The 27,065-nt window shown below is 52.8% G+C and overlaps 12 protein-coding genes across 12 annotated transcripts; 4 read left to right on the top strand and 8 right to left on the bottom strand.

Moving 5' to 3' along the window:
• Positions 1 to 40: 40 nt before the first annotated feature.
• On the bottom strand, positions 41 to 2,042 carry AYL99_08234 (hypothetical protein; the record flags this gene model as incomplete). Its single annotated transcript, XM_018839742.1, has 7 exons — positions 41 to 208; positions 309 to 664; positions 725 to 868; positions 960 to 1,208; positions 1,291 to 1,536; positions 1,602 to 1,929; positions 2,019 to 2,042. The coding sequence occupies 7 exons, from the start codon at positions 2,040 to 2,042 to the stop codon at positions 41 to 43; spliced, it is 1,515 nt and encodes a 504-aa protein (XP_018690863.1).
• Positions 2,043 to 3,208: 1,166 nt separating this feature from the next.
• Positions 3,209 to 5,581, top strand: AYL99_08235 (hypothetical protein; the record flags this gene model as incomplete). Its single annotated transcript, XM_018839743.1, has 11 exons — positions 3,209 to 3,388; positions 3,446 to 3,559; positions 3,616 to 3,653; positions 3,718 to 3,772; positions 3,831 to 3,929; positions 3,995 to 4,215; positions 4,273 to 4,319; positions 4,389 to 5,027; positions 5,089 to 5,305; positions 5,380 to 5,470; positions 5,528 to 5,581. 11 exons carry the CDS (start codon positions 3,209 to 3,211, stop codon positions 5,579 to 5,581), a joined length of 1,755 nt encoding a protein of 584 aa, XP_018690864.1.
• A 424-nt stretch (positions 5,582 to 6,005) lies between these two features.
• On the bottom strand, positions 6,006 to 7,216 carry AYL99_08236 (hypothetical protein; the record flags this gene model as incomplete). The annotated part of the gene is made up of 4 exons (XM_018839744.1): positions 6,006 to 6,198; positions 6,345 to 6,568; positions 6,712 to 6,793; positions 6,915 to 7,216. 4 exons carry the CDS (start codon positions 7,214 to 7,216, stop codon positions 6,006 to 6,008), a joined length of 801 nt encoding a protein of 266 aa, XP_018690865.1.
• A 579-nt stretch (positions 7,217 to 7,795) lies between these two features.
• Positions 7,796 to 10,203, bottom strand: AYL99_08237 (hypothetical protein; the record flags this gene model as incomplete). The annotated part of the gene is made up of 7 exons (XM_018839745.1): positions 7,796 to 8,453; positions 8,507 to 8,632; positions 8,681 to 8,839; positions 8,900 to 9,029; positions 9,082 to 9,806; positions 9,875 to 9,957; positions 10,015 to 10,203. The coding sequence occupies 7 exons, from the start codon at positions 10,201 to 10,203 to the stop codon at positions 7,796 to 7,798; spliced, it is 2,070 nt and encodes a 689-aa protein (XP_018690866.1).
• Positions 10,204 to 10,793: 590 nt separating this feature from the next.
• On the bottom strand, positions 10,794 to 13,088 carry AYL99_08238 (hypothetical protein; the record flags this gene model as incomplete). Its single annotated transcript, XM_018839746.1, has 1 exon — positions 10,794 to 13,088. One exon carries the CDS (start codon positions 13,086 to 13,088, stop codon positions 10,794 to 10,796), a length of 2,295 nt encoding a protein of 764 aa, XP_018690867.1.
• A 1,025-nt stretch (positions 13,089 to 14,113) lies between these two features.
• AYL99_08239 (hypothetical protein) lies at positions 14,114 to 14,797 on the top strand (the record flags this gene model as incomplete). The annotated part of the gene is made up of 1 exon (XM_018839747.1): positions 14,114 to 14,797. The coding sequence occupies one exon, from the start codon at positions 14,114 to 14,116 to the stop codon at positions 14,795 to 14,797; it is 684 nt and encodes a 227-aa protein (XP_018690868.1).
• A 324-nt stretch (positions 14,798 to 15,121) lies between these two features.
• On the bottom strand, positions 15,122 to 15,712 carry AYL99_08240 (hypothetical protein; the record flags this gene model as incomplete). The annotated part of the gene is made up of 1 exon (XM_018839748.1): positions 15,122 to 15,712. One exon carries the CDS (start codon positions 15,710 to 15,712, stop codon positions 15,122 to 15,124), a length of 591 nt encoding a protein of 196 aa, XP_018690869.1.
• A 1,125-nt stretch (positions 15,713 to 16,837) lies between these two features.
• Positions 16,838 to 17,458, bottom strand: AYL99_08241 (hypothetical protein; the record flags this gene model as incomplete). Its single annotated transcript, XM_018839749.1, has 2 exons — positions 16,838 to 16,895; positions 16,992 to 17,458. 2 exons carry the CDS (start codon positions 17,456 to 17,458, stop codon positions 16,838 to 16,840), a joined length of 525 nt encoding a protein of 174 aa, XP_018690870.1.
• An 868-nt stretch (positions 17,459 to 18,326) lies between these two features.
• Positions 18,327 to 19,830, bottom strand: AYL99_08242 (hypothetical protein; the record flags this gene model as incomplete). The annotated part of the gene is made up of 2 exons (XM_018839750.1): positions 18,327 to 18,902; positions 18,958 to 19,830. 2 exons carry the CDS (start codon positions 19,828 to 19,830, stop codon positions 18,327 to 18,329), a joined length of 1,449 nt encoding a protein of 482 aa, XP_018690871.1.
• A 2,306-nt stretch (positions 19,831 to 22,136) lies between these two features.
• Positions 22,137 to 23,219, bottom strand: AYL99_08243 (hypothetical protein; the record flags this gene model as incomplete). The annotated part of the gene is made up of 1 exon (XM_018839751.1): positions 22,137 to 23,219. One exon carries the CDS (start codon positions 23,217 to 23,219, stop codon positions 22,137 to 22,139), a length of 1,083 nt encoding a protein of 360 aa, XP_018690872.1.
• A 1,314-nt stretch (positions 23,220 to 24,533) lies between these two features.
• AYL99_08244 (hypothetical protein) lies at positions 24,534 to 25,750 on the top strand (the record flags this gene model as incomplete). The annotated part of the gene is made up of 3 exons (XM_018839752.1): positions 24,534 to 24,785; positions 24,884 to 25,128; positions 25,228 to 25,750. The coding sequence occupies 3 exons, from the start codon at positions 24,534 to 24,536 to the stop codon at positions 25,748 to 25,750; spliced, it is 1,020 nt and encodes a 339-aa protein (XP_018690873.1).
• Positions 25,751 to 26,306: 556 nt separating this feature from the next.
• AYL99_08245 (hypothetical protein) lies at positions 26,307 to 26,719 on the top strand (the record flags this gene model as incomplete). The annotated part of the gene is made up of 2 exons (XM_018839753.1): positions 26,307 to 26,514; positions 26,571 to 26,719. 2 exons carry the CDS (start codon positions 26,307 to 26,309, stop codon positions 26,717 to 26,719), a joined length of 357 nt encoding a protein of 118 aa, XP_018690874.1.
• Positions 26,720 to 27,065: the final 346 nt, after the last annotated feature.

Consider the following 27,065-nt stretch of genomic DNA (forward strand, 5'->3'; position numbering starts at 1 on the left):
TACGGTTGATGCGGGTATGCCTTGGGCCTCTGTCGTACATTCACTCCTCTTCCACGTGGACTGCCGCGACCCCCTTTTCGTCGGTCAGGACACTTTCCTTGTACTGCGACAGCTTGAAGCGCCTGTGGATCTCTTCTTCGCGCTCATCTTCCAGCGCGATGTTGTCGCCAAACACCTCGCCAATGTCCTCGAGAGATCGGCCCTTCGTCTAGGACCAATGTTAGCGCTGGTACGGTACATACGACACACGCACGAAAAATCCAGTGAGTCGGTCGGGCGGAGGAAGGTTTGTTGGTGTTCTTGCTTACTTCAGGGAAATAAAACCACACCACGGGGATCATCGAGGCCGTCACGCAGACAAAGACCAGGTAGTACTTCCACCCGATGTTGGCGAACGCGACGGGTGCCGCCTGGAGGTAGACGATCGTGGACACGAACAGGCCCGTGATGGAGATGCCGACGCCTCGCGCGCGCAGCGGCGTGGGGAAGATCTCCGCCGAGTAGATGTACGACGTCGCGTCCAGCGACACCGAGTAGAGGGCGATGTGGAGGAAGAGGAAGAAGACGGCGAGGGAGGCGATCGCGCGGGACCCGGTCCTCTGGAAGATCGAGACGGCGATGCATTCGCCGATCAGGGCAATCAAGTCACCCGTCAATCCGAATACTGGGACAGTGTTAGTTGATGTCAACCTTTTGTGGCAAGATGACCGGAACCCGGCCTTACATAGTAGTCTCTTTCTCCCGGTTTTGTCCACCACGAGGGCGTTGAAGAGGTTGCCTGGGATGCACGAGCTGATCCAGGCCGACTGGATGACCAGCTGGAGGACCGTGCCGTAGCCCAGGTTCGAGTAGAGGAGTGGTCCGTAGTCTTTTGAGGTAAAAAGAATTCAGGTTAGCCATAATGCTTCATAACGTACGGGCCCTTTTTTTGTCCCACGGGCATTTGTGCAAAGACTTACTATTGATCACCAGGGTTCCTGTGCCCTGCGCGGCTGCCAGCGTCAGGAATCCAACCACACATCGCTTGCGCAGTGATGGGACCAGGAAAAAGTCTTTGAGGGGGACTTCGTGCTTCATCTCGTGCGCGACCTGGGCCGCCAGGAGCCGAAATTCCTGCTCGATGGCCATCTCATGCTCCGGGCCCTCGCCGGAATCCTGCACCTTGCGGAAATTTTGGAAGGCCTCGGACTGGCGGTCCTGGATGAGCACTACATATATGAACACGACGAGAGTCAACATCATTTATTTCTCAAGTGGTGGTGGTAGTAGCACGGGCACAATGTAACTCACGCCATCGTGGTGATTCGGGGACAAAAAGGACGCCGATGGCGAGGAACAAAGGCGGCAAACACTGTATCGCGAGTGGCCACCGCCATTGACTGTTTGTCCCGCGCAGGAAGTAAAAGCCCAAACCAATCCAGCTGGCCGAGCCGTAGCCGATGCAGATCAAGACGCCGTGCATGCCGACAAGCAAGCCACGAAGCTTTGTCGGGGCCACCTCGCTCTGGTATAGCGGGACGAGTCCGACCAGGGATCCTTCCTGAAGTCAGCGGTGATGTAGAAAGAGCGATTTTCAACCCCCAAGATAATGACAAACGTACCGACTCCGTATCCGACCAAAAAGCGCGAGACCATGAACATGGCGACATGGACACTCCCAGCTTGCAGCGCGCCCCCGACGACGCAGAAAATCGCCCCGAGGAAAAGGGCTCGTTTGCGTCCCAGTTTATCGGGAATCCACAGGCAGGAGAGGGCGCCCAGGAGACCCCCGACCTGGTAGAGCGCGTTGATGGCACCGATTAGGCTGTCCGCGTTGGAGACGACATCGAGCTTGAAGTACGTGATGAAGGTCGGTTGCCCCAGCGTGGTGGCGATGATGCTGCTGCAGTACCCGTAGGTCAGGGACCCCAGGGCCACGAAGAGGACCACCTTGTGAGTGAATGGATCAGCTTTCTGTGCGCAGCCAGCAGCAGCAGCAGGATAGAGGAGAGCAGAACGTCTCGGAATGAAAAACCTACAGCGAATTGGAAGAAGGTCGGCATCTTCACGTGCTTCTCGACACTTCGTCGTCCTTTCTTTTCTTTTCTTTTCTTCTTCCTGACGGGCAGGATTTGGTGCGATAATGGTCCAAAATTCTCTGAGAATGGAATGTCGATCAACCAAGCCAAGTCACTATATAAATCTCGACGGAAGACGCAGTCTCAATGGAGGTGGAGAACACATGGCGAACAAAGCCCGGCACAATAGTGGGACTTGCTTGATTGTTATCATTTTAGTAGCATCCCAAGTAGCAAGCAAGGGCTCTCAACTTGAGGCTGGCATACGCAGTACAGAAATAAAGTGGGTCCATTTCTGTCCTTAGCGGCCCTCATTGAGTCTCACTAAGCCGAATATGGCTAGCCGAGGCTTGTCTCTAGCCCAATCTAGAGAAACGGGCCAATCAGCTCCGCAATTCCTTGCCACGCAGCCTTGCCTGCCCTTTGTAGAACCAAATCACTCCTCAAGAACGAGCTAGGTTGGGAGCCAATCTGAAAAGTAAAAAGGAATCTAGCAGTGCTAGCAATGCGACAAGCAGCTTAGCTGTTTCCTAATCTTTACATCACCATCATCGTCAGTGGTGAAGTTATTTCATGAGAGACCTTGGATGGTCCTTTTGTGGATAATCATGATCCCATCAGAGCGAAATGGACCAGGTCTTGGGTGTTGCAATCAATTTTATTTTCATCTCACACCGCCCTGGCCCTCGCAGTTCTGGACAAACGGAAGCTGGTCCTCCACCGTCAATAGGGGGCCCCAATTTTGCAACGATGCGAGAGCGTTGATTCGCTGCACGGTGTTCGTTCTCCGAAAACCACTCGTCACGGGTCAGGCTGAGATCGGCACATGGTCGGTGGGCCAAGCGATTCCACAAACTGGACGCGACACCAACCCGGTCGTAGTTTTGGGCACCGGTACCTGCAGATTCTCCTCTTCCTGGCGTCGACCATGGCGAGGGTGGTCAAGTGGACGAATGACCAGGTCGGCGACCATATGCCGACGAAAAGCACCTCGATTTATGTAATATTGAGGGGTCCTTTGAATAGACCCCAGATTTTCTCCTCCCCTTGCTTACCGGTAGAAGAAAGAGGGTGGTCCATAAAACCTGACGCCAGCTCTTCTCATCCCGTGGCCCTACGAGTACTACTGCAGCACCCTGGGAGGAACTATCATGGCAGAAGAAGAAAAGACCGACGCCGCGGGCTTGCAGCAAGACTCGGAAAACCCGGCTGAACACCATGAGATCGAGCAAGCGGCCAAGCTCGAGTCTACGGGCGCCGCCGTCGAGGAAGTGAACTCGGAAGAGGAGGAGGAGGCTGTGGTGACCTTCAAGACATGGATCGTTGTGGGGGTGAGTAGATTCGTAGGCAAATTGAAACATCGGCTCGCTCTCTGACATGCCGAATAGATATTGTCCTGCGGTTATGGCTTGTCCTTCTGGCCCATTCCAGTCATGGCAAACATTGGAGGTCTTGTTGGTGAAGAGCTCGGTGCCCCCTCGAAATACATCTGGTTTATCCCAGTGCGTGTCCCCAAATTCCCAGACTGTACGGGTGAAATTTCTGACACATGGCTCAGTCCTGGACGATATCTATTACCTGTTGCTTCATGCTGTGGTGCGTACTGGTGTCCCACGAGATCGACCTTTTCTGGGAGAACAGGATAATAAAAGGATACCAGTGGTGCAAACACCGACATGCTCGGTCGTCGATGGTTTTTGACCATTGGGAATCTGGTAATTGCGACGATCCTGAATCTCATCTGGTGAGCCAGTACTAAGAGAGACGAACTAGATCTGCACTGTTGGCCATATTGTGACCGCTTCCTCCAAGAACGTCAACGCCGTGATCGCCGGAATGGCCATTTCTGGCTTCGGTGGAGGCAACTGTCAGGTATGGCACTACCGCAACTCGCATTTCGAGAGTACTACCAATGCTGACAACGGCATGAACCCCAGATGGCTGCATTCGCACTGCCTGAATTGCTCCCCAACAAATGGCGCCACATTGGCGTCGTGCTGGCCGACCTCACCACTCTTTTGGCTGTGATTCTGGCCCCAGTCACTGGACTATACGGGTACCACTCGCACTCGTGGAGATGGAACTTCTACGCCGCGGCGATTGCACAGTTCCTTTCATTCCTAGGGCTGCTCTTCCTCTACTTCCCACCCGCGCATCCGTGAGTCCTACCCAGAGCACGACATCGTCAATTTAGGTGGAAGCTAAGTTTCAATAGATACGGGTTACCGATCAAGAAAGTGCTCCCAAAAATCGACTATGTTGGTAAGATCATGACCCTGTTCCAAGACAAACCCTCGCTCTTCCATTCGAGCCACTGACATCGGGGGATAGGTGGCGCCTTGTTCGTCGCCGGCGCCGTGCCCACCCTCGTCGGTGTGGTGTATACCACGGTCGTGCCGTCCAATGATGCGCACGTAGTGGCACCGCTGGTGATCGGGTTTTCCTTCCTTACCTGCTTCGCGCTTTGGGAGACGTTCTCCAAGGCCGAGCATCCGCTGACCCCGCGGTACGTGTTCGCGTCGTCGTGGGGGCGCGACTTCACGGCGCCGGCCATCGCGCTGGCCGTGGTCAACATGTTTTACTACTCCGGCAGCATTCTGTGGCCGACCATCGTCAACGCTTTCTACACCGACGGCGGCGCCGACTGGCGCTACGGCATCGTGCTGTCTCTGCCCCAGGGTCTGGCCATTACCTTCGGCGCCGTGCTGCTGTCCGTCTTTGGTGGCACCATCAAGAACTGGCAGTGGCAGCTGACCGGCTCCGTCTTCATCATGGTTCTCTTCGGCTCGCTCCTGGCCCTGGTCACCCCGACGAACAAGGGTCTGATGGTCGCGTGTATCTTCATCTCGCAGTCCGCCTATGGCTGGGCCATCTACCTGTCCATCGCCGTCGCGCAAATGGGCGTGGAGCACAAAGACTTGGGATTAAGTGGTGGCATCGCGGGTGTTTTCCGGTTCGCGGCAGGGTCCAGTACGTCGTTGTTCGAGAGCCCTCTTTTGTGTATGCGTGACACTGACTTATATGTCTGTAGTTGGGGCCGCCGTGTATACCACGATCCTTACCAACGAAACGAACAAATCCGTGGCGAAGCTGGTTCCCGCCGCCGCCGTTGCTGCTGGGCTTCCAAAGTCCAAGATCTCCGAACTTCTGAGCTCCATCGGCACCCCAGCCCTGGCCAAAGACTTCAGTCAAGCGGTCGTGACAGCGGTAGGGGGGGCAGTCGACCAGGCTCATGTGCACGGTATTCGGTAAGCCCTCACACCCTCCCGGAAAAGCAAAAACGAGAGCAAAGACGTGGAAACAAGACTGACTTGCTTTTCAGAATGGTGGCCTTTGCCTCGATGGCGTTCGGTATTGTCGGCATCATCGCGTGCATGTGCTGCAAAGACGTCGACAAGAAGATGAATAATAAGGTAAATTCTCAGATTGTCCCAGTGGTTCCAGAGGAGGAAACTGACGTTATGGTCTAGATCGAGGTGTATCTCGAAAACACACAGTACGCGAACAGGAACAAGTACCATTAAGGGCGTTGGCACGGAACCGCCACGACTCTGTAGTTGGCCGGATCTCCCTACTCTGCACAGTTTATATGGGAGGGATTCCCCTATGCTCGAGGCGTAGACGTCCGAGTCAGCAACCGTAGCACATCAAGAGCAGCGTAGCCGTCCAATCCACATGAATTCGGGAGGCCTTGAGCTCCATACTGTATAAGTGGCATGAATACCTGCAGACTCAAGGCAGATCGAATATGTCGACACAACACATATATATATCCGAGCCTTGAACATCCGCAAGACTTCCCGTACCTCGGCGTGCTTGCTTGCTTGCCAGACAGACTCGCCAATCTCTTGATCATCCCATGGGACTATTAACCGTTAGTCACCTAGTCCACCTATCTATGTAACATCCTAAGTGCCTCGATCTCAAAGCTTAGATCCTCGATCATCTCTAAACCATACCGCCATCGACCAAAAAGTCCTGTCCGGTGGTATAACTGGCCGCGTCGCTCATGAGGTACAACATCATGCCAGCCAACTCGTCGGGCATGGCCAGGCGGTGCATGGCGCAGCTGTCGAGGAAGAGCTTCCGCCGGCTCGGGTTCTGGCGCATCACCGACTCGAGCATGTCGGTCTGGACGGTCCTGTTGGGCCATTGAATGAACATTAGCTTTCTTTTGTTTTCTTTTTTTTGGTTCTCTTTCCTTTTCCGTTCTTCCCTACGTGCTAAGGGGGGAAGGCTCTCTCTCTCTCTCTCTCTGCCTGTGCTGAGACCTGGGGACCAACATACCCGGGACTGATCGAATTAACACGAATACCGTGCTTGGCCATCTCGTGCGCGACATGCTTGGCAATGCCGCGGACAGCGTACTTGGACGCCGTGTACGCGGCGATCTCCTGCGGCGCGAGCGACTTGTGGCCGGCCGTCGAGGCGATGCAGACCACGCTGCCGCCTGTCTTCTGCTCGACCATCTTGGCCGTGCAGTGCTGCACCGTGTAGAAAACTCCGTTCACCTAGATAGATAGAGCCGTGCACATTCACACGCACGGGTGTTTCATTAGTTTCTCGCTCACTCATTTGGAAGGGGTGGGAAAAAGGAAAGAAAGATGTCGTCCGGTGAAGGGAGAGGAAGACGGAGAGCTCGAGTAATACATACATTGACGTCCATTGTGTCTCTGAAATCCTTCTCCGTGTGTTCCAGGAATGGCCTGTCGCGGATGATTCCCGCGGCAGGGATGCTACATTCATAACATAACATAGAATGGTTAGTTTGTTGCACATCATGCTCATCGTTCTCGTGGTCTTCAGAGGCCCACTACACTTCTCTGAAAAGGCAGAGAGGGGGGCCTTTGTGCTTACCATCCATCAATACTCCCGAAATCTTTATGTATCCGATCAATCGTGTCCTTCAAGCGTTGATAGTCCACCACGTTGGCCTGGTAGTATTCGTACTTGCCGCCCAAGGGGGTCAGCTTGGCCATGTTCTCCGAGGGCCCGTCGTTGATGTCGATGACGGCGATGTTGGCGCCGACCTGGGCCAGAGCCAGGGCGAAGTTGAACCCCAGGCCACGCGAACCGCCCGTGATGACGATGTTCTTGCCCTTCAGCAGGAACTTGTTCAGGATCGAATCCTCGGGGATCGTCGTCTGCGTGGGGGGCATTGTGTTTGCTCGGATGTTTATTGCGAATTCGAATAACGAATTGTCCCCAATGATTTTATTTTATTTGTTGATTGCTGGGAGACACACCGACAGACCGACAGATTGGCTTTTGCGTAGGGTCGGCGGAGGATCACACAAAGTTATAACTACTCGGTTCTCCTTTTTTTCAAGGTGGAGTTTCATTCATGGGCGTACGGAGCGTAGTTGTCAAATCTCACTTGAATGAAATACGCCACGATCCTGAAGAGTAAGGAAGGAGGAATATGTATTGTGCCCAATGAAGTCCGGAGAATGATCGCCGCAACCTCCACGATTCGTACAAACTATACCGACCGAGACCTAGAGGACACGGCAGGCTCCTCTCCATGGCCTCATGTCAATACAACGAAGAGGGATTAACTTGGGGCGTGTGAAGCACAAACGGTGTCTGATTATCTCATGGAATATAGATTTACCAAAAAAAGGTGTGAGAATATCCAAGGGACAAATCCTCCATCGAAAACGGACATAATGCCCCCAAAACCCCGCCGGAGGACCCGCGAGGAAACCAAACAAAAGCTTTATTCATTGTATGTGGTCTTACAGGGATTCTAGACTATACATAATGTCAAACTGCGACGAGATCGGCAAGAAATCATCGAGGCAGAGCGGACTGTACGCCGACAAGTTGGGCAGGCCTGTGTGGTCGTCGTTGTTGTTGTTGTTGGCGGTGGGGGGCTGGAAAGAAGTCCTGTCGGCCGCACCACCGCCCCCGGCGTCCTGTACAACGTTGCTGAACAGGCTGTTGTGGTTGTTGTCTGTCGGGTTCCGGGCGGCGACCTCGTTGGCCTGTTGGAAGTCCACGTACTCGCTCTCGAAGTGGCACAGTCTCATCACGAGCTGGACGATGCGGCGCACCCGGCGCGCCACGATGTAGGTTTTCTCCAGCTCGCTGAGCGTGCGCACGCATGCCTTGAGGGCGGAGAACTGGCACGCCACGTCGGCCGAGCGTCGTTCCGCGATGTCGGCGATCAAGATCGTCGACGCGGTGGCGATGACGTGCAGCGCGACGCCGCTCATCGTGGAGGCGTCCCCGTGCACGTTCCGGTAGTCCTGGAGGGTTCGGGCGATGTTTGTTGCGTTGTCGATACAGATCTGGCGCGACATGTTGCACTGGGTGGCGTCGGTCTCCGACGTCCGCACGCCAAAGGCCGCGGTCGGGCGGTGCAGGTGGATTCTGCAGGAATAGTACTGCATGCTGTTCATCAAATGTCAATAAAGCAGATGATATCACGACGAGTGACGCCTTACTGAAGCACCAGTATCGACGCCGGGCCTTCCTTGCAATACTGCAGCTCCGGGTCGAGATTTTGGTACCAGTCTTGAAGCTGTTCGTCAAGGGCATGGAGGGTCTCTGTGTCGCACTGCTCTTCGTTCCTAAACGCCCTCAGTAACTGCCGCTGCAGACAGTCCTAAGTCACTCACAGGGCATCACATATTCGGCCACAAGTCGTGAGTAGAGTGACCCACGAGAAGGCAATCCTTTTCTCCCACGAAGCGTCGAGTTGGGTGAGAGAGCAGTGTCGGAGTTCGGTATCTTCGCTTTTGAGACACGACGGGCGACCCAGGTAGAGCGCCCAGAGCCTATAAAAAAGGAATGTTAGACCGATTGTCAGGGATTGGATGAAGCTGGGGTCCATTTACCTGTCGAAAACCAGACATCCCCAGTAGGTGATTTGCCGGACTTTCATATCTCTCGGGGATAAATTGGTGGACGCAAGCTGTTCTCCATTTCTGTGAAGGCCTAGGTCGATAGCTAATCGACAAGCGTCCCCTGGGATACCAGCCGTTAGTGTATGTTGCTGGCTAAACATTCACAGACTTACCAGTCAGGAGCCAGCCCTTGGTATCCTTGCTCAACGAACAGTGAACGACCGACAGGAGCAGCAGAGCTTGAATAGTCGTAATTTGGGGTCTTTTCAGCTCTTGATCCAGGAGTCGAGTTGCGCTGGCCACGAGGAACGGCTCCTTGTCCTCCATATCGTCGTTGGAAGGGATGACCATCGCCCGAACCGACGGGCGATCGGATATCCGTGCGGCACACGCATAAACGCAGTACAAGAGTGCTTTGCTAAAATACGTCGTCTGTCTCGTCCGCAGACCCTCGAGGAACTCTTCCCGGTCGAACACCTGTAGGACAGTGTGCTGGTACTTCCAGTAGAGCTCCAGCAGGTGTGCCTGGGTCTCTGGGTCAACGGGATCGTCGGAACCGACATCGGCTGTCACGCCCCTTCGACTCCAGGGGCCGAGGAGGGACGACGACACGCTTTCGGTCAGATGCAAGCTCGACGTCGGGCCGAAGAACTTGTATTGGCCCTCCTCGTCGCTGTTGAGCTTCCATTGGCGCCCACAGAGGCGGGAGATCAGGTTGTCTTCTTCCTGGGTCGGGATTGGTACGGATACAGCTGAATACGTCGATGGAGTCTGTGGACTGGTGACTTGATGCCGACTAGGCGCGGCGAAGCTTTGCGTCGCTTTCGCCGACTCAAGAGCAGATTCAAGATCAGCAATCCTTTGATAAAGCTCCCGGATGTGATTCTTGGAGGAAGGGCTGGGAGACGGACTTAGCACAACATTTTCCAGCGCTAAGAGAAGTTGGTATAACTATATTATACTCACCATTTCCGTTTGTCTTCACTGGGCCACACGCAAGGGATATTGAGCCTCTTGCACTTTCTGCAACCCTCAAGTTCGATCACGCACTGTGCGTTGCATCAACAACCACCCCTAAAAGGCACCCACTACTAGATCAACCGTACCTTGACCTTCTTCAGTCTGCAGTGGTTGCATGCCAGCGCCGTAGTGGAGTCGTGTTTCTTCGCGACTCGACCCTTGCGAGTGGAGCTGCTGCCGCTCTGGGCCTTTGGGCTCCTGGAGCCGGAATCCTGCTGCGAGGCCACGTCCAAGGTCTGAGGCGACGCAGAGTAGTTCGTCATATCCAGATCCATCTTCATCATGGGTTGCTTTCGAGGGCACGCTTGAGAGAAGACGCGGGTCTGGATGGAGAGGGCTATCATCCGAGTATATTTTGGGCTTGTAACCCACGCGACGACACACAAAACCCCGCAATATGGGGGAGATGGGCGGCTTCTCCAGCTTTCTGGCCGAGGGCATCTCCCCCCTTTCGTTCTCCAGGGTCTGACTTAACTCGATAGGGATCTAGAACCCCCAAAAGGCCAATCTGACGGTGACAGGCGGAGATCGTTCGCCGACATTTGGCTAGCCTCGTGCTGGTGCCTAAGCCTTGTGGAGTCCGCATTGCCTCGGGTAGGGAGGGAATCTCCCACTAGGGCAAACAGATTAAGGACTTTCATGAGTGGGGTTTTAACAGATGTGATAGCGTGGCAGCTCAGACTTTGTGGACTGTGACTGTGATTGTGAGGAGTTGTGGTTGAATTACAGTGTTTGAGAGCTAAATGAGACTTCACCTTATTATAATACATCGTACTTACAATAGCAACTCCTCCGCAAAGTACTTACCTTCAAGAACCCTCCCGGCGAAACAGCTCGATGTGACGGACCAGCCTTGTACGGATCCTCACTCTTCAGCTCGGGATCTCTCTTCGACTGAGGCTCTCTCTTCGACTGAGGCTCTCTCTTCGACTGAGGCTCTCTCTTCGACTGAGGCTCTCTCTTCGACTGAGGCTCTCTCTTCGACTGAGGCTCTCTCTTCGACTGAGGCTCTCTCTTCAGCTGGGCTCTCCTCTCCATCTGAGGAACCCTCTCCATCTGAGGAACCCTCGCCTTCTGAGGAGCCCTCGTCGTCTGAGGAGCCCTCGTCGTCTGAGGAGCCCTCGTCATCTGAGGAGCCCTCGTCATCTGAGGAGCCCTCGTCATCTGAGGAGCCCTCGTCATCTGAGTCCGGCCCTCTCTCTGACATCGCCAACCAAAGCGCATGACACGTTTCCTCTTCTGTTTGTGTCAGAGCAAAATTGGTGGCGACCGCGGCCCACCACTCCAGAGTAAGCTGAGAAGCTTCCGAGACATCTTTCAGACGACGGATCTGCGCCACTATAATCTTCATGTCTTCGTGTTCTTCTGAACCCTGTTCAGTGTCATCCAGCAAATCAAGGGCGCAATTCTCCAATATTCGCTTACCGACAGGGAAATCGGCATCTGTGGACTCGAATAACCCCCAGATCAGTTCCCGAGCTTTACTGAGCCAGACGCGATGTTCATCGCCACCGCTTCCGATCAGTCTTTCTGCATCACAGCTCCAACTGGGTGAGAGAGAGTATGAGCCTATGCAAAGTTGGTCATCAAATCCGGGGGCAACGATCCGGTGGGATGTCGTGTCATCGGGATAGAAATCGAGCCTTATTGGTGGGTTGGCCTCTCTTTGTGCGCGGATTTCGGTGAACAACTGGCAGAGGTCTCCAGCGCTCTGCACTGTTGCGGTGAGATCGGGCCCGCGCTTGGCCAACACCTTCAAGACCGAGGGATTCCTGCTTAGTCGAAGCTCATCCACTACCGGTTCAATAAATGCATCTGGCTTATGGGAGTATATTTCCGGCGCACCTCTGCTCAACCTCATATGGTTGATTATGAAGCAAAATCCTGCGAAGCTCATGTTGACGGGAAATTCCACCATGACGGTTCGGGATGTCGCACAGCCACTGACACCCATTTCTCGGAGGAACGCATCCACAAGTCGAGCCCACAACTCCTGCTCCTCCTCAATTAGGAATTCCTGGAAGCGTTCAGATATTGGCACTTCAATCTTCTCTCGCTGTGAGGCCCGAAATTCGATGAATTTCCTCATATATCGGAGTTCCTCTTCCTGGAGCCTGACTGGTTCAAACGGGCCATCGGGATAAAGGTCAATCTCGTGCAGTCCGTCAAACAGAAAGTCCACAACGTTAGACCTGCTGAAGTATTTTTCAGCTTGGGGGTGCTCCGGTTTACCCTGGAATGGCGGGAAGTCGGCTTGGGCGGTGGTTGCATCGGAGAAGCTTGATTCACTCGCCGGCTGATTGCTTCGTCGACTGATGACAGTTGGGGACGGCGGTGGTGGTGATGGTGACGACGAGCGGGTCTCAAGATCGACATCAATGTTGTCGTATGAAGGAGGATCCATTTCAGTAGAATATGACGGAGGGGCAGGAGGCTGGTCTGTGAAGAAAGGGGGAAGATGCCCATCGACGGGGACGATCTCACGAGGATGTCGGAGCTCCAGTCCTCGGAATACTGGCCGCGGCTCGTAAACTGGTGGAGGATTGTTGAAAAACACAAGTTGCTCATTGCTCACTTGCTCTGAACTCGTTGCCAGGGTGCCTGCACGGCGTCCCTCATGCTCGGCGATGAGAGCGGCGTGGCGATCAGATTGATTTCCAGATTGATTCCCAGATTGATTCCCAGGTTGCTCCCCAGATTCATTTCCAGGTTGCTCCCCAGATTGATTTCCAGATTGCTCCCTAGATGCGTGCTGAAGTCGACTGAGAGCTAAGTCGTATATATGTCCGGCAACTGCATGCTCGATGGCCATTTCGGATATTAACAGACCCCAGCGGTACCCGACGTATCCCTGGACGAAGTCTGATTCTTCGTAGGCGCCGATGGCCATGATTTCAAAGTAGATGCCGGTCGGAATCACAGTTCCACGGGCATAGCCCCGTGCGTCGACGAGTGGCTCAATCTCCCCGACTCCCCAAATTTGGTCTGGAATCAAGTGCTCGCCTCCGGGTAGTGCTTCTTCGGTGAGTTCGAAATCTTTTTCGAGTAGAGCTTCAATACTCTCCCTATCGATTTCCCGGTCAAACTCTTCGACCACGTGGCACGGAATGCAGTCGTTCGAGTGGCCATCTTTCAGCAAGCGAAGGATTCTCGCAGCCATAACCACACTGATTATTTCATTGGTTCCGAGACGAAGACGTGGCCATCTGCTATCGTGGAATACATCTATTACTATTTCTTCAGAATCGTCAAAATATCCGTCCTTTGGACGAGGGCAACGGCGTACTGATGGGCGTAATGCTGCCATTGTAGTTGAAGTGGGATTTGTTCTTGCGCTGTGGCAGGTATGGGTGGAAGTCAGATGTCATATGGTAGATACAAGAATGCCTTACCTGACGTTCTAACCTGACGTCCTATATATAATATATCATATGTCAAAGCCCGTCTTTCCACTTTCTTTGTGTTGTATCTCCAGAAATATAAAGGAAGAAAACGAAGCCAACGAGCTTCAAAGGACTGAACAACAATCAACGGCAGAGGGCCCATTGTCTGCGCGACATTGACGATCACAAAGCCCTTTGATTGCTCTTCAACAAGGCGAGCGGCAGGATTGTAACCCGTGTGGCCCGAGACGAAGCCAGCATTGTGGGCGATGATCTTGGTGTAAGAGCGCTCCATAGAGTCAGCACGCTGAAGTCGGAACAAGGCCAAGAATAAGGGAAAAGCCAGCGAAATGGTATCACCCCTTTTTCGGAGAGCTGCCGATGGTTCGTTCTACCCCCACGTCTTTGAGGTCCTCTTCATGTGCAAGTCCCGAAGACAGAGGCTGTTTTTGAATATAGAGTATGAAAGGGTCACCTGTTGAACAAGCGTAAGCGCGTCGGCAGGAACAACGGCCCACGGTTTTGAGGGACGCTGAGTAACGGCTGCCATTGGCGCAGGAGTTCAACACCGTCGCTGTTCGTGCCGAGCCATCCCTAACAGAGGAAGTTTAGATTGACTGATATATCTCGATATAGGCTCTGCGGCTATTGGGATGCAATTTTGAAAGACTGCTGCTCAATTCTCTGCAGCCAACAAGAATATTCGACTGAAAGCCAAGGCTTTTCCAAGTGCGCCGAGACGCGGCAGAAGCAGCGAGCTATGGCAGTCACAGCAAATGGAACAGCTAGTGAAGCACAAACCATGGCTGCGACCGACTTCGACCAACGGGACTTCGACCCCACAGAAGTAGCATACATCCCGACTACGGGAGTGCGCAAACTATTCGAAACGCCCCTTATCCTAGCTACGCCCGAGACCGTCAAGGGCTACGGAGAGATTGTTGAGGTGCCCGAAAAGCATCGCATTGAGATCGTACGTTGGCCAGCTCAAGGATGGCGCCCGGTAGACGCAAACTCGGGCGACCAGGGCGGAGTGACTGAGGGACTCTTTGAGTTCTGGTGGAAAGGCGACACGCTTTACGCGCGCAACAATGCTGTGGGTGACAGCTATCTCTTCGCGTGGAGTCAGTATCCTGAAGAGGCCGCGACCACCGGCCCTGCACGACCCCGCGAGAGGGTGATGATTTGGCGAGCGAACTACCACCCAGACGGCGGCCAGTTGTTTTTCCCCATGGACGGCCAGAGTTTCGTGGTTCCGCTCGCCCTGCCGGGAGACGATGTGACGCCAGAGAAGTTCGTCGCGTTTCGCTGTGACGGCGGGAAGGGACTATACATCCATCCAAACATCTGGCACGGTGCCGTCGTGCCTCTTGACGACCGTGCACGTTTTATTGATCGGCAAGGCCGTGTGCACGCACGCGTGTCCGTAGATTTCGCCAAAGAGTTCGGAGGATATTTGTCTATACCGCTGAGGTCTGCAGAATAGTCTAGCATCGGGACACTGTTATCCGAGCACAAGCAATGAGAAGATGGGCGTTGAAGACGACACGACATAGCGTGCTTTTGTCGTCTCCCTCTCTTCTCCAGATTTTTTGCTGCCGGAGGTTATGCGAGATGGTCATCTCGATCAAGGAGGCAATGCGAGTTGGCAAAGCTGGCGAGAGGATGTCTTTGAGGTGATGTCCCGTGGGAGAGGCAGCACTTCAGCGTCAAGGCGTTATCAGGGTCTCGGTGCACTCTGTCAGACGGACCAGGATCGAAAGGATAAACATCAGGCGTAGGGACCAGCTCAATAACGGCTTCAAAGCCGTCAAGCCAGGGAAGCCTTGTGAATGAGAGTGAGCCGTTTAGCAAAGTCAATTTCGGCTTCCACGTCGTGGTGTTTCTGGAGCACATTCTTCATCTGGTGTTCGATCGCATTTGTGGTCCTGCGGCGTTCATCTCGGCTCATCTTTATGTCCTTCAATTCTTCCTTGCGATGAGAAAGAATGAGGGCCTCATTGAGGACCCTCTTTTCCTTCTGCTTTGCAGTCTCTAACCTCTGTTCAGCAGCCTCAAGCTCTCGTCTGGCCTCAATTCGAGTCGCTCGGTAGTCACTTATTTTCCGGGGCTTCTTGAACACGACGCTTAGTCTCCCGGAGGCCTTGGGTGGCCTCGTGATCAGGCGTTGGTTTTCCACGACGCTGTCGACAATTTCTGTGACAATCTTGCGCGTTTTTGTGCCCGTATGGTGCATGAGGACTTGGATGATCTCTTCTTCCTGCTTGCCGTCCTCCAAAAGACCTAGAATGCGCCAGTATGCTGGAAGAGGGACTTCATGAGTAGCGACTTGAATGGTGGGCACGTTATCAAAGTTGGGCGAGGGCGCTGCCACGACCCAAAAGTCAGAGTCTGCAGACATCGAGGGAACCAGTAAATTTTACAGAGACTTGCACTTACAACTGACAGGAGAAGGGGGCAATTCTGAAGGCTGCGAATCTCGCAGCGTGCCGTGAGCAAGCATGATTGGGGTTCATTGTCATCAATTTCTTTGTGTGCGCGATGAGCTCGCCATTGCGGAGCACAGCTCAGATGAATACTCACAGAGAACAAAGCCAGGTAGGAATTTAAGGAATGAAATGGAACCCAGGATCGTCATGGTTCTGGAGTTGGTCATGTCCCGTCAAAATGGTTACGAAGGACCCGAATGGGAACAGGAGAGGTGACTGGCGGCGTTGTGTGGACAGCGAGGAATTTCGCCTGCCTTGGTCGGACATGACGCGTATTCAAAACTATACCTGAGTGCGGCTGTAGTCGAGGGTGATTGCATTGTTTCCCTCTCTTCAGAATCCTAGCCCCAGGAGAGAGGGGCCGACGTGGAGAGTGAATCTGAATGATGCTATATTCATGTTGAATGTGTCCCACAAGGATGGGAAATCCTTAGGGGCCCCTGGCGGAACGCTTTGGGTCAGCCGAGTCGCCTAAACTGGTTCAACTAGGCGTCAGGACAGATCGCTAGGCGGTCTTGCGAGCGGCAACTCTCAATAAGGCAAGTATAGCGCAGGCCGGCGCGAATCCCTCCATCCGCCTTCGGTTCCTCGAGGTTTCCATCCTCGCCGGACTTGCGGACCACTGATCAGGCAGCTCCAGTCCGTAGTTGATTTTCAATTGCTCTAAGGCGGCTTACCTTTGAGCCCAAGGCAATGCAATGCTGCTGTGAAGACGGAAAGACCATAACGAAGGCATCGGGGCTCCGACGAAGAAAACTACTTATGATGATGAGATCAAAACCAAGTGATGTGATCTTCCGAGGAATTTGACCTGGAATACCTAAGGTAAAGTTTGGAAACGGGTCACAGTCTGTTTTTTGCGTAAATTGTCCTGGAGTCATGCTTGACACAAAACTATTGGACATTCTTGAGAGATAGGTTCAACAGTGAGTAGAGATTCTTCATATTTGAGTACACTGGCATCAAGCCTATCTTTGCCGTCCTCCCACGAGCCAAACGTTCTTCGATCCTCCTATCTCGCAGCCGCTTTGCCATCCTCAGGCCGTCAGCCTCCTGGCCGCATTACCAGCCTTGATGAACAAGGTGACCGTAGCCCTGAGGGAGCCCTCATTGTCAGCACAATCAAATCGGTCTCTCGTGTGACAGATCAAATAAAAAAAGAGGGATGAAGGGGAAACGAGGAAGACTCACGCAATACTTCCATAGAACCACATCCCTCGGACCCTCCCGCTGACGCCGCGTATATACGCGAGATTGAACACCGCGCGGTTGAAGAGATACCACAAGCTGAGCGCATTGATCCACGCGACGTCCACGCCGGCGACATTCGCGGCCACGACGCCGGCAGCAAACCAACCCAGGTTCTCAAAGCCATTGAGGGACGCGGCTTCCGCGCGGAAGAGGCGGTCCTTGGTCTCCTGGGACATGTGCTTGTTCGCTTGGACGGTGGCCAGGAACGTTCGCGGCGAGCTCCCGTTGAATTTCGGCGCCCCAGAACTCCCAGCAGGGTGGCCGTGGGTGTTGTAACGCACTATGGCGTAGATGTGCGGAGAGAAGCTCAGCAGCCAGGCGAGGGGCACGGTGTAGTAGGAGATATTCGCCTGCGGAACGAGGAAGGAGAAAGGAACGCCTGAAGCTGGACCCCTTGCGTTCGACATCTTGTAGTCAAAGACAATAAAACCCGTAGAGCTCTTTCTTGGGGGACGATGAGGGCACAGTCTCATCCAGGTTCTTCGACGTCAATTTCGGTGCCAGGCGGGGTCTCTTTAAACGTTTTTCGTCATCGTTTCCAAGAGATACACCTAACCTGAACCCGTTCGGGGGTCATTGCACACACATTTCAGGCCACCAGTCCATGCCGAGTCCGACGTGCGTGGTACGGTACAAGGGATTGCCTTATTTCTGGGTATAAGGTCACGTGCGACGTTCCCTGAGGGTGGCTGTGCCCGACCACAAGTCTGCCTCCTTTAGGAAGAGGAACGGTATTATACTTTTCGAAGGTGAGGTGACGCAGGTCAATGATCAAAAGCATATTCGGCTGTTGTCTCAATGGAGCACTCTCAGCCTTGGTGCCCCCATACAGTACAATGCCATTTGAGCAAATCACGCAAGTCTCCTCCTTGTCTATGGTCACAGGGCATATCATGCGGTCCATCATTGATCTCATAAGTCTTCGTGTTCAACATTCGTCATAGCTCCTTAAATGACGCCAGTGTATGTGGCATCCACCGACACAGGAGACGACTTAGCTCAACCTTTTCATTCAAACCCTCAGAGTGTGATGTATTACGCTGCAACACGCCGCTTATCACAAGTCTTCCGGCAGGGTCTTTGATGAATCGATTCGCATCCCCCGTGAATACAAATCATAGTCGTTCACAAACATGTGCACACCATTTTGGGGTATCTGTTGACCGTGAACTGCAGATTGGAAAGCTGGGCGCAGAAAAGTCGAATAATAATGCTGGACGCGATGTGGAACTATTACGCTTGTGTCGTTGCGGGTCGAATCACATCATTTGGTCCTCAGCAACCGTTGATATCCTGAATGGCGACAACATCAGGTAACGGGGCATGTGCCAGGCCAGTCGCTTTTTCAATCTTGGTTCGCTCAATCAGGGCCTGGGTCCTCCACCTGGATTCGAGCCTCGCTCTCTTCTTTGCCAGGACCATTCTCAGATCGGCTTCCTGGCTGGAAAATTCTCGATCAATGACGGCTAGGTCCTTCTTTTGTTCTCTTTCCAGAGATTCCATCTCTTTTTCCTTTTTCCGTATGAGATTCTCGACCGCTCGTTTTTGCTTACCACGCAAAACGTTGATTTTGGAGGCATGCAGAGAATCCATGATGTCTCGTTCCCGATACTGTTGAGCGAGATTGTGATAGTCTTTATCGGTGACTTTGCGCTCTGGAAAGATAGAATCGGTCGAAGCATGTCTGGAGGCCGGGTCCACAGGCGTCGAAGGTGGAGTTGGGTTTTGACAATAAGCTTCCATATGCCGTAAGCGCAACATAATAGCTCTCTTCTCTAGCTCGTGTTCCTTTTCCATCTTCATCTCTTCCTCGAGTTGGCGGGCTTCTAGATCTTCGACAGTCCGGTCAATCTGAATTAATATCAGCAACAGTGGTCAATCAAGTTTCAAGCCACAACAAACAAACCTTTGCTCGTTGCTCGGCAATTGCGGTCTCCTGCAAAGTCTTCCATTGCGCCTTGAGTGAATCTCTTTCTGACCGTAAGTGGGCCATCAGTGAAGCCTGGAACTCCAAGAAACGGGACTTTTCGTCCAGCTGAGCCATTCGAAGGTTGAGTAGTTCCATACACCCCATGCTTCTCTGCAACGCCTCTATATCCACGAAAGATGCTGATTCACTGCTTGATTTTGCCATGGATAATGGCTGTGACCACAAGCTCTGACTCGATTTGACCGACATAGGACTTCGCATGTCCCCCGACAAATCCTCGCTACCATTGGTGTCGGCATCACTGTTGATACTTGTAAGGGTCGAAGAAGCCGTCAGAGCCCCTGACCGTCTCTTCCGAAAGCTTGCCATTTTTTGGAACCCTCGTTTCAATGGGGAGTATTTTTTCCTCTCGTTCGTCGAGGCAGGTGAGAGGCCACCTGGACTCGGAGGAGTGCGATCAGATATCCGTGAGGACTGCGTGGTCGGCCGATGCTCACTCGAGGCACAGGAGGTCGCGGCGGTGGACTGGGATTGGATGGAGCTCTGATTCATGGAGCCAGAAGCGATGGTGATTGTCGAGACTGAAGAAGCGATTCTGTCGACGTCCGAAGTAATGTGCAGCGATGAAATACCCAGGCCGTGTGCCTCAGATGCAACGCGATCATCAAGCTCGTCTTCAGAAGACAAAGGGGGCAAGTGAAGAACGGCAACATTGTAGAGGCCTTCATTAAACGACGTCTTCGGAGTCGGCCATGACTGCATCTCGGAGTGGTCTGGTATCCAGGTCAGTCCGCCGGGAGACATTGAAGACTCTCCGGGCAGAGACCAAGGCTGATCAGCAGCCGTCATGATGGACTGAATTAAAACGCTGAGAGAGTGGTCGCAGAGATTATCTCATTGTTTATTGGACATGTCTGTTGCACCCAAGACTCTCTCGTCGCGCAAGGCTTCTAGCGATGGCTTGTAGCAGCGCGTGTAACTGCACCAGAAGGAACCCAAGCACTGGCAGCGCGTTGATGTCGAGACTTGCAGCCGAGAGGTAGGAGGAGTGGGGGTGCGTAGCGATGACCTGGTCTGGAACCCCGATGTCAGTCAAAGCTGGTACCACCTCAGGGCCAGGGAGAACAGACATGGACCGACGTCGGGTTCAAGATGAGGAGACGGTCAAGAGCTCTTGACCGCATATGATATTCGAGAAGTGAGCGAAAGACGACGGGTTTCAATTAAGACCGGCGTGTGTCGACAAGTGGGCAAAGGGTCTTGGTGGTTGCCAACTGACCGAATTCCGTCTCTATGTCATTGGAGAGCGATGGAAAGGTGCAACCGCAACCGCGGCCCTGGGTCCGATCTGTTTTTGAAAACCTGCTCCCGGTTGGCCAAGGGAAGGATTTAGACAGCAGAGCTTAAGCAGCGAAACTAAGAGAAGAAGGAATAAGAAGTCGGGATGAGGCAGAGGGAGCCTACAGGGGTGAGGATGTCTGGGGAACAAGATTGAGATGCGGCTAGGGACGTCTGTCAACTTGGAGCAGCTCCTAACGCTCTTGTCTTCCCGTCGCCTGATGAAGTGGATACAAATGCGAAGCGGTACGAAGGTTAGAAACCACCGACGTCAAGGGCCAACTGTCCGCAACAACGGTGGGCAAACCACAAACCAGGTCCCCTCGCTTCGAAGGCCAGCAGGGGTGTCACGAAGGGTGCCCAGTGTGGCTACATCCTTACTCCCCGCTCTGTTTTCAGCTTCACGTCGTGTAATCTTCCTCCTTTCCTCCTTTTAACCTGCAGCATTCGCTTGGAGGGACAGGGAAGCGTAGGAGGTTTGTCGGATGTCGGACTGAAGGCACTGGTTGTTTGGCGCCCGTTTGGCTTTTGACTTCGCTTTCTCCGAACCTGTCAAGAGACGGAACGAAGCACGTCATTTGCTGGGCGATGCGGAGGGTCTAGGTGGACCTCTGAACGTTGTTGGCCATGGGGTGAATCTTGTGTTAAAGGATGGGTATTGGGGGCGGGGGGTGCGTTTGTTTGACATTGTATACGCTGCGAGGAAATATTAGTGAGATCCCCCAACATCAGTCCTGTCTATCTGCGAAAATGGTAGCATTCTGACCCCGCAGGATACCGAGAGTAGGTGTGTGGTAGCCTGAGACGGACGGTCAGATCGTGCCCTAAGAGAGTCGATCAAGATGGCGCAGGCGATCGGCAGTTGGTAAGGGAAGTGGAGGATCGATCATCGGGCGCAACAAGAAGCGCGCCAGAGATCGCGAGTCCTCGGGACTTTTATCCTATCCAGTTTTCTGTCAGAATCCAATTCCGGCTTCACCAGCTGGTCTGGTAATACTTCTTGTTGCAGGACTCGAATTTGTTTCCTTACTGTCTGCACACACTACCCACTCACAGTGTGAGGCACAGATCACCTAGGTTGATGATGAGGGTTACACGTCACAGACTATTCGCGTATCGAATGGCGACAGGATCTTCCAAGAACTGAAGGTTCCCAACCGACCGACCTGTCTCATCCCGCTCCCGTCCCAAGCTTGGTCGAACTTTGACAACCCTCCAGCCACACAAATTCTCTCCTACTGCAAGCACAGACAGCAGCTAGGATGCCCAAATCCGTCAACCGAAGACTTACGTACTGGATCTTCACCGCTTCATGCTATCCCCTTTAGGCTGGATCAGGGAGCTCGCCAAAGCCTCTGACGATTGACACTGTGCTAGATGGATTCTCCAACTAGTTTGAAACAGTAAAAGAGTACAAATTGCACATCATCGAAGATGACAGCAACTTCCTGATGTGCTCCCAGACTTCGCCTCGCCGGACTGTTCTGACTCTCGAAAATACCTCCGATGTGTCAATTCCAAATGGCTGTCACTACGTAACCCGGAAATGTGTTCGGCCAAATAGAAGGCTTGCTTAAAGGGCTTCGGAAGTGAGGGGGTGGATCTCATGCAAACAGGCGTTTGTTGATGCCAGCTACAGAAACCAGTGGCGCTATATTCTCCGCGACCTGACAAAGAAGCCGATTGCACATTACCAGCCATCCACTGCATAACAGTTGGCTGCGTCCCAGGATCGGCCCAGTCTCCGTTTCCTTAAATCCACCCCTTCCAAGTAAGGCCGACTACATCAAAACTTGATTTGGCTTTCCCTAGGTGCCTCAAGATGTCTTCTTTATCATTTCAGTGTGCATCTCGGCCAATTCGGGAACAATCAAGCTCTCAATTTCCATACCCTCGGTCACGGTACCTCCCTCCAAATCATGGGGTTCCGGCCCATGCTTTCGCTCTGCCTTGCCTACAAGTGCCTCCACCCCAGAAAAGCTTTTGGACCGTCTCGTCTTTGGAACTCGGATCCATCTCTCGTCACCATCGCGAGTAATAAAGACAACCTCCCATTTGCGGGTCGTGAGCAGATTGCCTATCACGAGGTCATGCTGATAGCGTTCCAGAGCTTGTTCGGCCTTGGTGACCAAAAGGTCTGGGTTCGTCTCCAGCTTGAAGCTTACAATCATGCTGCCTTTGGGAGCCCAGGTGTGCACCAGATTGCTGAGAAATTTGGGAACTGGGTCCAGATTGATAACCAGTTGGCGGCTAGCTCCTCCCTCACGAGACTGGATCTTGTGCTCCTCCATCCGATCTCTTGGGATGAAGAAATCCGAGACCGCGGCAGCCAAGTAGAAAAGCGCCCGGTTCTTGAGAGGTTGCATAATGAGAGCCAGGCTGCGAAGTTCGAACATGTATTCTGTGACGGTGGTGAAAGGCAGAAGCAATAGCAGCCGATTCTGCTTGGCGTATTGATACTGCTTTAGGACTCGCCGCATCTTCTCTTGGTATTCCTTTCGCACAACAACCCGTTCCCCGTCTTCAGATTCCTCCATGAAGTCGAGGAAACAGTTGGTACTGTGACTGTAGTGCCTAGAGTAGGGCAGGAGACTGAATTGCCGATGTAAGAAGATGACGGCATAGCCTGCCTGCAAAAAGTATTCCGCGGAGGTGGCTCCTCGAGTACCAGCAGAGAAATTGTCAATGAAGCGCACTGTCTGGTTCTCTAGCGGAACAGTGGTCCCCCCAGACGTAACCAACGCGATTCGGCGATCCGGCGCGTTCTCCAAGTGATATTGGATGAACTCCCGGGCCAGGGTCTCGTGGTTAGCGAGAGACTTGGGGGGCGGATTGTTTTTGAAATAGGCGGGTTCAATATCCTCGTGTGCTGTTGTTCCATTGGGGTTGTCCGGAGGCATGGTGGCGATTTTATGATATTTTCACAGCTGGCGTGATGCGGTAATTTGGTGGTAGAGCTTTGGCTGACGAAAGCACCCCGGGTGCAGGCAGGGATGGTCCTCTTCCAAGCCGATCTCAAGGAACTCGTAGTCGTGGGTAACACCTGGCCTGCTTGCCAAATGAGTCAGAAGCTGTAGAGAGGTGAATGATGGACGTTGGCGAAACAGCTAGTCTTTCCTGTGGTCCGAGACTGGAGGTGACTTTGAGTATGAGAAGTGCAGCGCAAACTCCATCCTCACTGCCATTTATATGGGAGAAACAGACATATTTACACCGATTTCTCTCGAAACGGGTGGCATTGATTATTGCCACACCGAGTTGGGTGCGGGCTCCTACATGTCCTCAGGAAGAAGGACTTCTATAAGAACTAAATGCATCCTCAAACGTGTATTGTTTGCAATGGCATCAAGATGTTATTCTTGCGGTCGGTGTTTTCGTACCGAGGTTCGGGGATTCGGCTCGCAGAAGCAATACGTCATAGCCAGCAAGCCCAGATTTCTTGTCACGTGATGCTAGCCACTATCACGTGGCTTACCTCCTGGTCGGCTCGCTTCCGGAGTAAGGCGGACGGCAAGGCTGATTTCTTCCCTAGGAACCAAACTCGCTGTCATCTCCCTTTTACCTCTCGTATTCGGATCTCATTGAGAATTCCACTAGCCCCATGCCCAACGTGGCTAAGGCTCGAGCCATCTCCATGATCGCGCACCACGGGTACCCTAGCCTATATCGACACATTGGAATTTGCTTTAATCAAGTTCAAAAGCTAAGACGTTTCGGGGCCATTGTGCGGGCTCGCGTCGATCAACCCAGGCAGGCCCCCGTCAATCGGATTGCAGGCTAGGTGAGGCATTCACGAGGCGTCCTTGTTTTGGCCACAAAGAATGGCAATTTTTCGTGCTTCAGCACTGTTTTGAAGTTTCCTGGCAGAAGAACTCAACAAACGTCCCAGCAAAGCTGCATACCAACTCCATCACTGCACCTCTAATGGATTTTCTCCTCGCGTGTTCGGCACGTGGATATACGTGGCCATATTGAAGTGGCAGATTCGTGGGCTGTCTTCGACTTTGCGCACCCCTTAAATCTGTACGCGCTTTCAGAGCATACGGACTTTTGTGGCGGCAAACTATGATGAATTCGTGATAGAGGTCTCCCTATCTATGCGGCTTCATCCTTCGGATATTTAAACGCTCATATATCAACCATTCACTTTGTTGACTGCAGGTGTCTCTGATCTCTACCCCTTGGACCTTCGACTTCCTTGACAGTCCAGTGCCATGGCCTCTTCAGACTTCTCGTACTGGGTGTACAAGCCAACCAAAGGGGTCTCAATTGCATTTGCTGTGCTCTTCTTCATTTCTGGCGTCCTCCATGCCTGGCAAAACAATCTCAAATACAGAGGCTCGTGGCGAATTGGCTTTCTCTTCCCATGGGCGGCGGCACTATTTGTCGCGGGCCTCGTAACTCGAGAATATGGTGCCTATCATACCGAAGATCTCGGAGTATTCGTTGCCAGTACCGTCTTGTTGGTGAGTCTCCACGCATGTCAGCTCTCACTTTTCGCGTTTCGAAGACACCTCCCCAAGTCAGTCCACCTCTGCGTCTTGCTCGGCTAACAGGCATAAAGTTCATCGCTCCACCAGTCTACAACGGCGCGGACTACTTCATATTCGGCAGACTGTTGTACTATATACCTTACTTGTCTCCTCTTCACCCAGGCCGTGTGTGGACCACATTCGTCGCATTGGATCTTGTCGATGGAATAATTGCAGGCAACGGAGCCTCGTATGCGGCGAATACGAAGAACAGTGTATCGAAGATCAAAATGGGTATCATTCTTGTCAAAGTGTCGCTATTCCTGTTGCTGGGCATGTAAGTTGCTGCGATTCGAACACAATGTGTCATGGCAAGAGTCATCTCTTTCCAATTCCCATCCAGTGCATACGCATAGGGATTAACATTGGTTTCCAGGTTTCTCGGCTTTATGTCTCTCATTTTCATCTTCCACAAACGATGTGTGGCAGCCAACGTCTTCACGCACAAAGTCAAAGTCGTGGTGTACTCGCTCTACGCCTCGGGCTTCCTGATTCTCATCCGCAACACCTTTCGCACCGCGTCGTTCTTCTATCCACCAAACTCGACTGCCAATGGAAAAGAATGGATCTATTGGGTACTAGAGGTCGTTCCAATGCTCTTCAACACCTATCTCATGAACGTCTTTCCGCCCTTGAAATATCTCCCGCACAATCACAAGATATACCTGGCGATGGATGGCAAGACAGAGATCGAAGGGCCAGGAATGGTCGAGAAGAGACCATTCATCCTGACATTGATTGACCCATTCGACCTTGTTGGGCTTATTACGGGACAGGATAACAAGAACAGATTCTGGGAGAAAGACGGTATTGGTGGTCCAGGAGGATTGGCAAGACCTGGAATCGGAGAGGATAATGAACTAGGACGGACCGTGAGAGAAGACCACAACAAAGCTTGAGTACAGGATAGGGAGGTCATTTAAAGGGCTCGACAGAGATATATCGGGATGTGTTTACAGCCGCTTGTCGAGATCCATTATTCTGTTTACCTGGTGCCTTGTAATTAACTTTGGATTGATACTTTTGCAATAGATATGAGATTTCAATTGGGACAATAATGATTGGTGGGGGGATTTCGTACTCCTACCAAGATCTCCGAGTCTCGGGGCCCGGAGCCCGGAGAGCGGCACTTTGGAGAACATTCCGGGAGCGCCTTAGTGGCCATGCTCGTTAAACCTTGCAGCGAATGGTATCTGCAGATGCCAAGCTCTTTCATCATCCTGACCTGCGTCTCCACGCCTTGTCGACACCACCTTCACCAACTGCGTCTGATCAGACTTGCGTCACGGACGGTGTCGTCATGGTTTACATGGACTCGACCGCCGTGAAAGATACTACAAAGCTGGACCAGCTGATTACGCCTTTCCGCCACCTCACATTTTCACCGTGCCAAACTAATTTCTCTACCAGCCTACTCATTCTCACGGTAGCCTAGGGAAACCCACCTCTAACAAGATGACCGACCGAACACAAGATAAGACTCATGAGACCGTGGGCGACGTGAAATCTGCTTTGAAAGGTGTCAAGGGCCTGGGGGACACTATCCGCGGCTCGGTCAACCAGTCAATCGATACCGCCTTCAATGACCGGGAAGGAGAACTCAAAAACAAAGCGGTCAAGGAGAAGGGAGAAGCAGACATATATCAGGCTGACCAACGTCTTGGTACGGGCTACTGCTCGAAGTGACACTAGCGTTGATGCTGACGATTCGACAATCAGGAGAAACATCCAATGCAAGAACGACAAACCCCGTGGGAGGCACAACCACCGGCGCAGGTGCGCATTCCGGAGGTGTGGGCAACATGACCAGTACTGTACCGCAGAGGGGTCTTGGTGGTGAACCTACGACTACCAGGGAGAGGTTCTGAGTACATGGAGGATAGCGAGGTCACTTGACCAGTCGATTGATTTGGCGAGTGGATGAGTGTACCGCCAAACCTGATATCACGGCTCACAAGTTGATGTAAAAGCCTAGTCTGGTAAGCCTGGAAGCTCGAAGCATGTCGAACTGTCACCTGGTCAGAAATAGAAAGATCAAAGGGCCCAGAGGACGCAGGAAACTCCTCCAGATCATTGCGAGCGATGGGACTTGGCGAAATCAATCTACCCATCAGAGCATCCTACGTTCTTTTATACCTCACCTTTGATCTAGAATCCAAATCTAGTATTGTTGTTTTTTTTTTGTCCAGGAACGACGCACTCTGCTCTTTCCTT

This window comes from Fonsecaea erecta, assembly GCF_001651985.1.
Source record: "Fonsecaea erecta strain CBS 125763 chromosome Unknown Scaff7, whole genome shotgun sequence".
Taxonomy (NCBI): Eukaryota; Fungi; Ascomycota; class Eurotiomycetes; order Chaetothyriales; family Herpotrichiellaceae; genus Fonsecaea; species Fonsecaea erecta.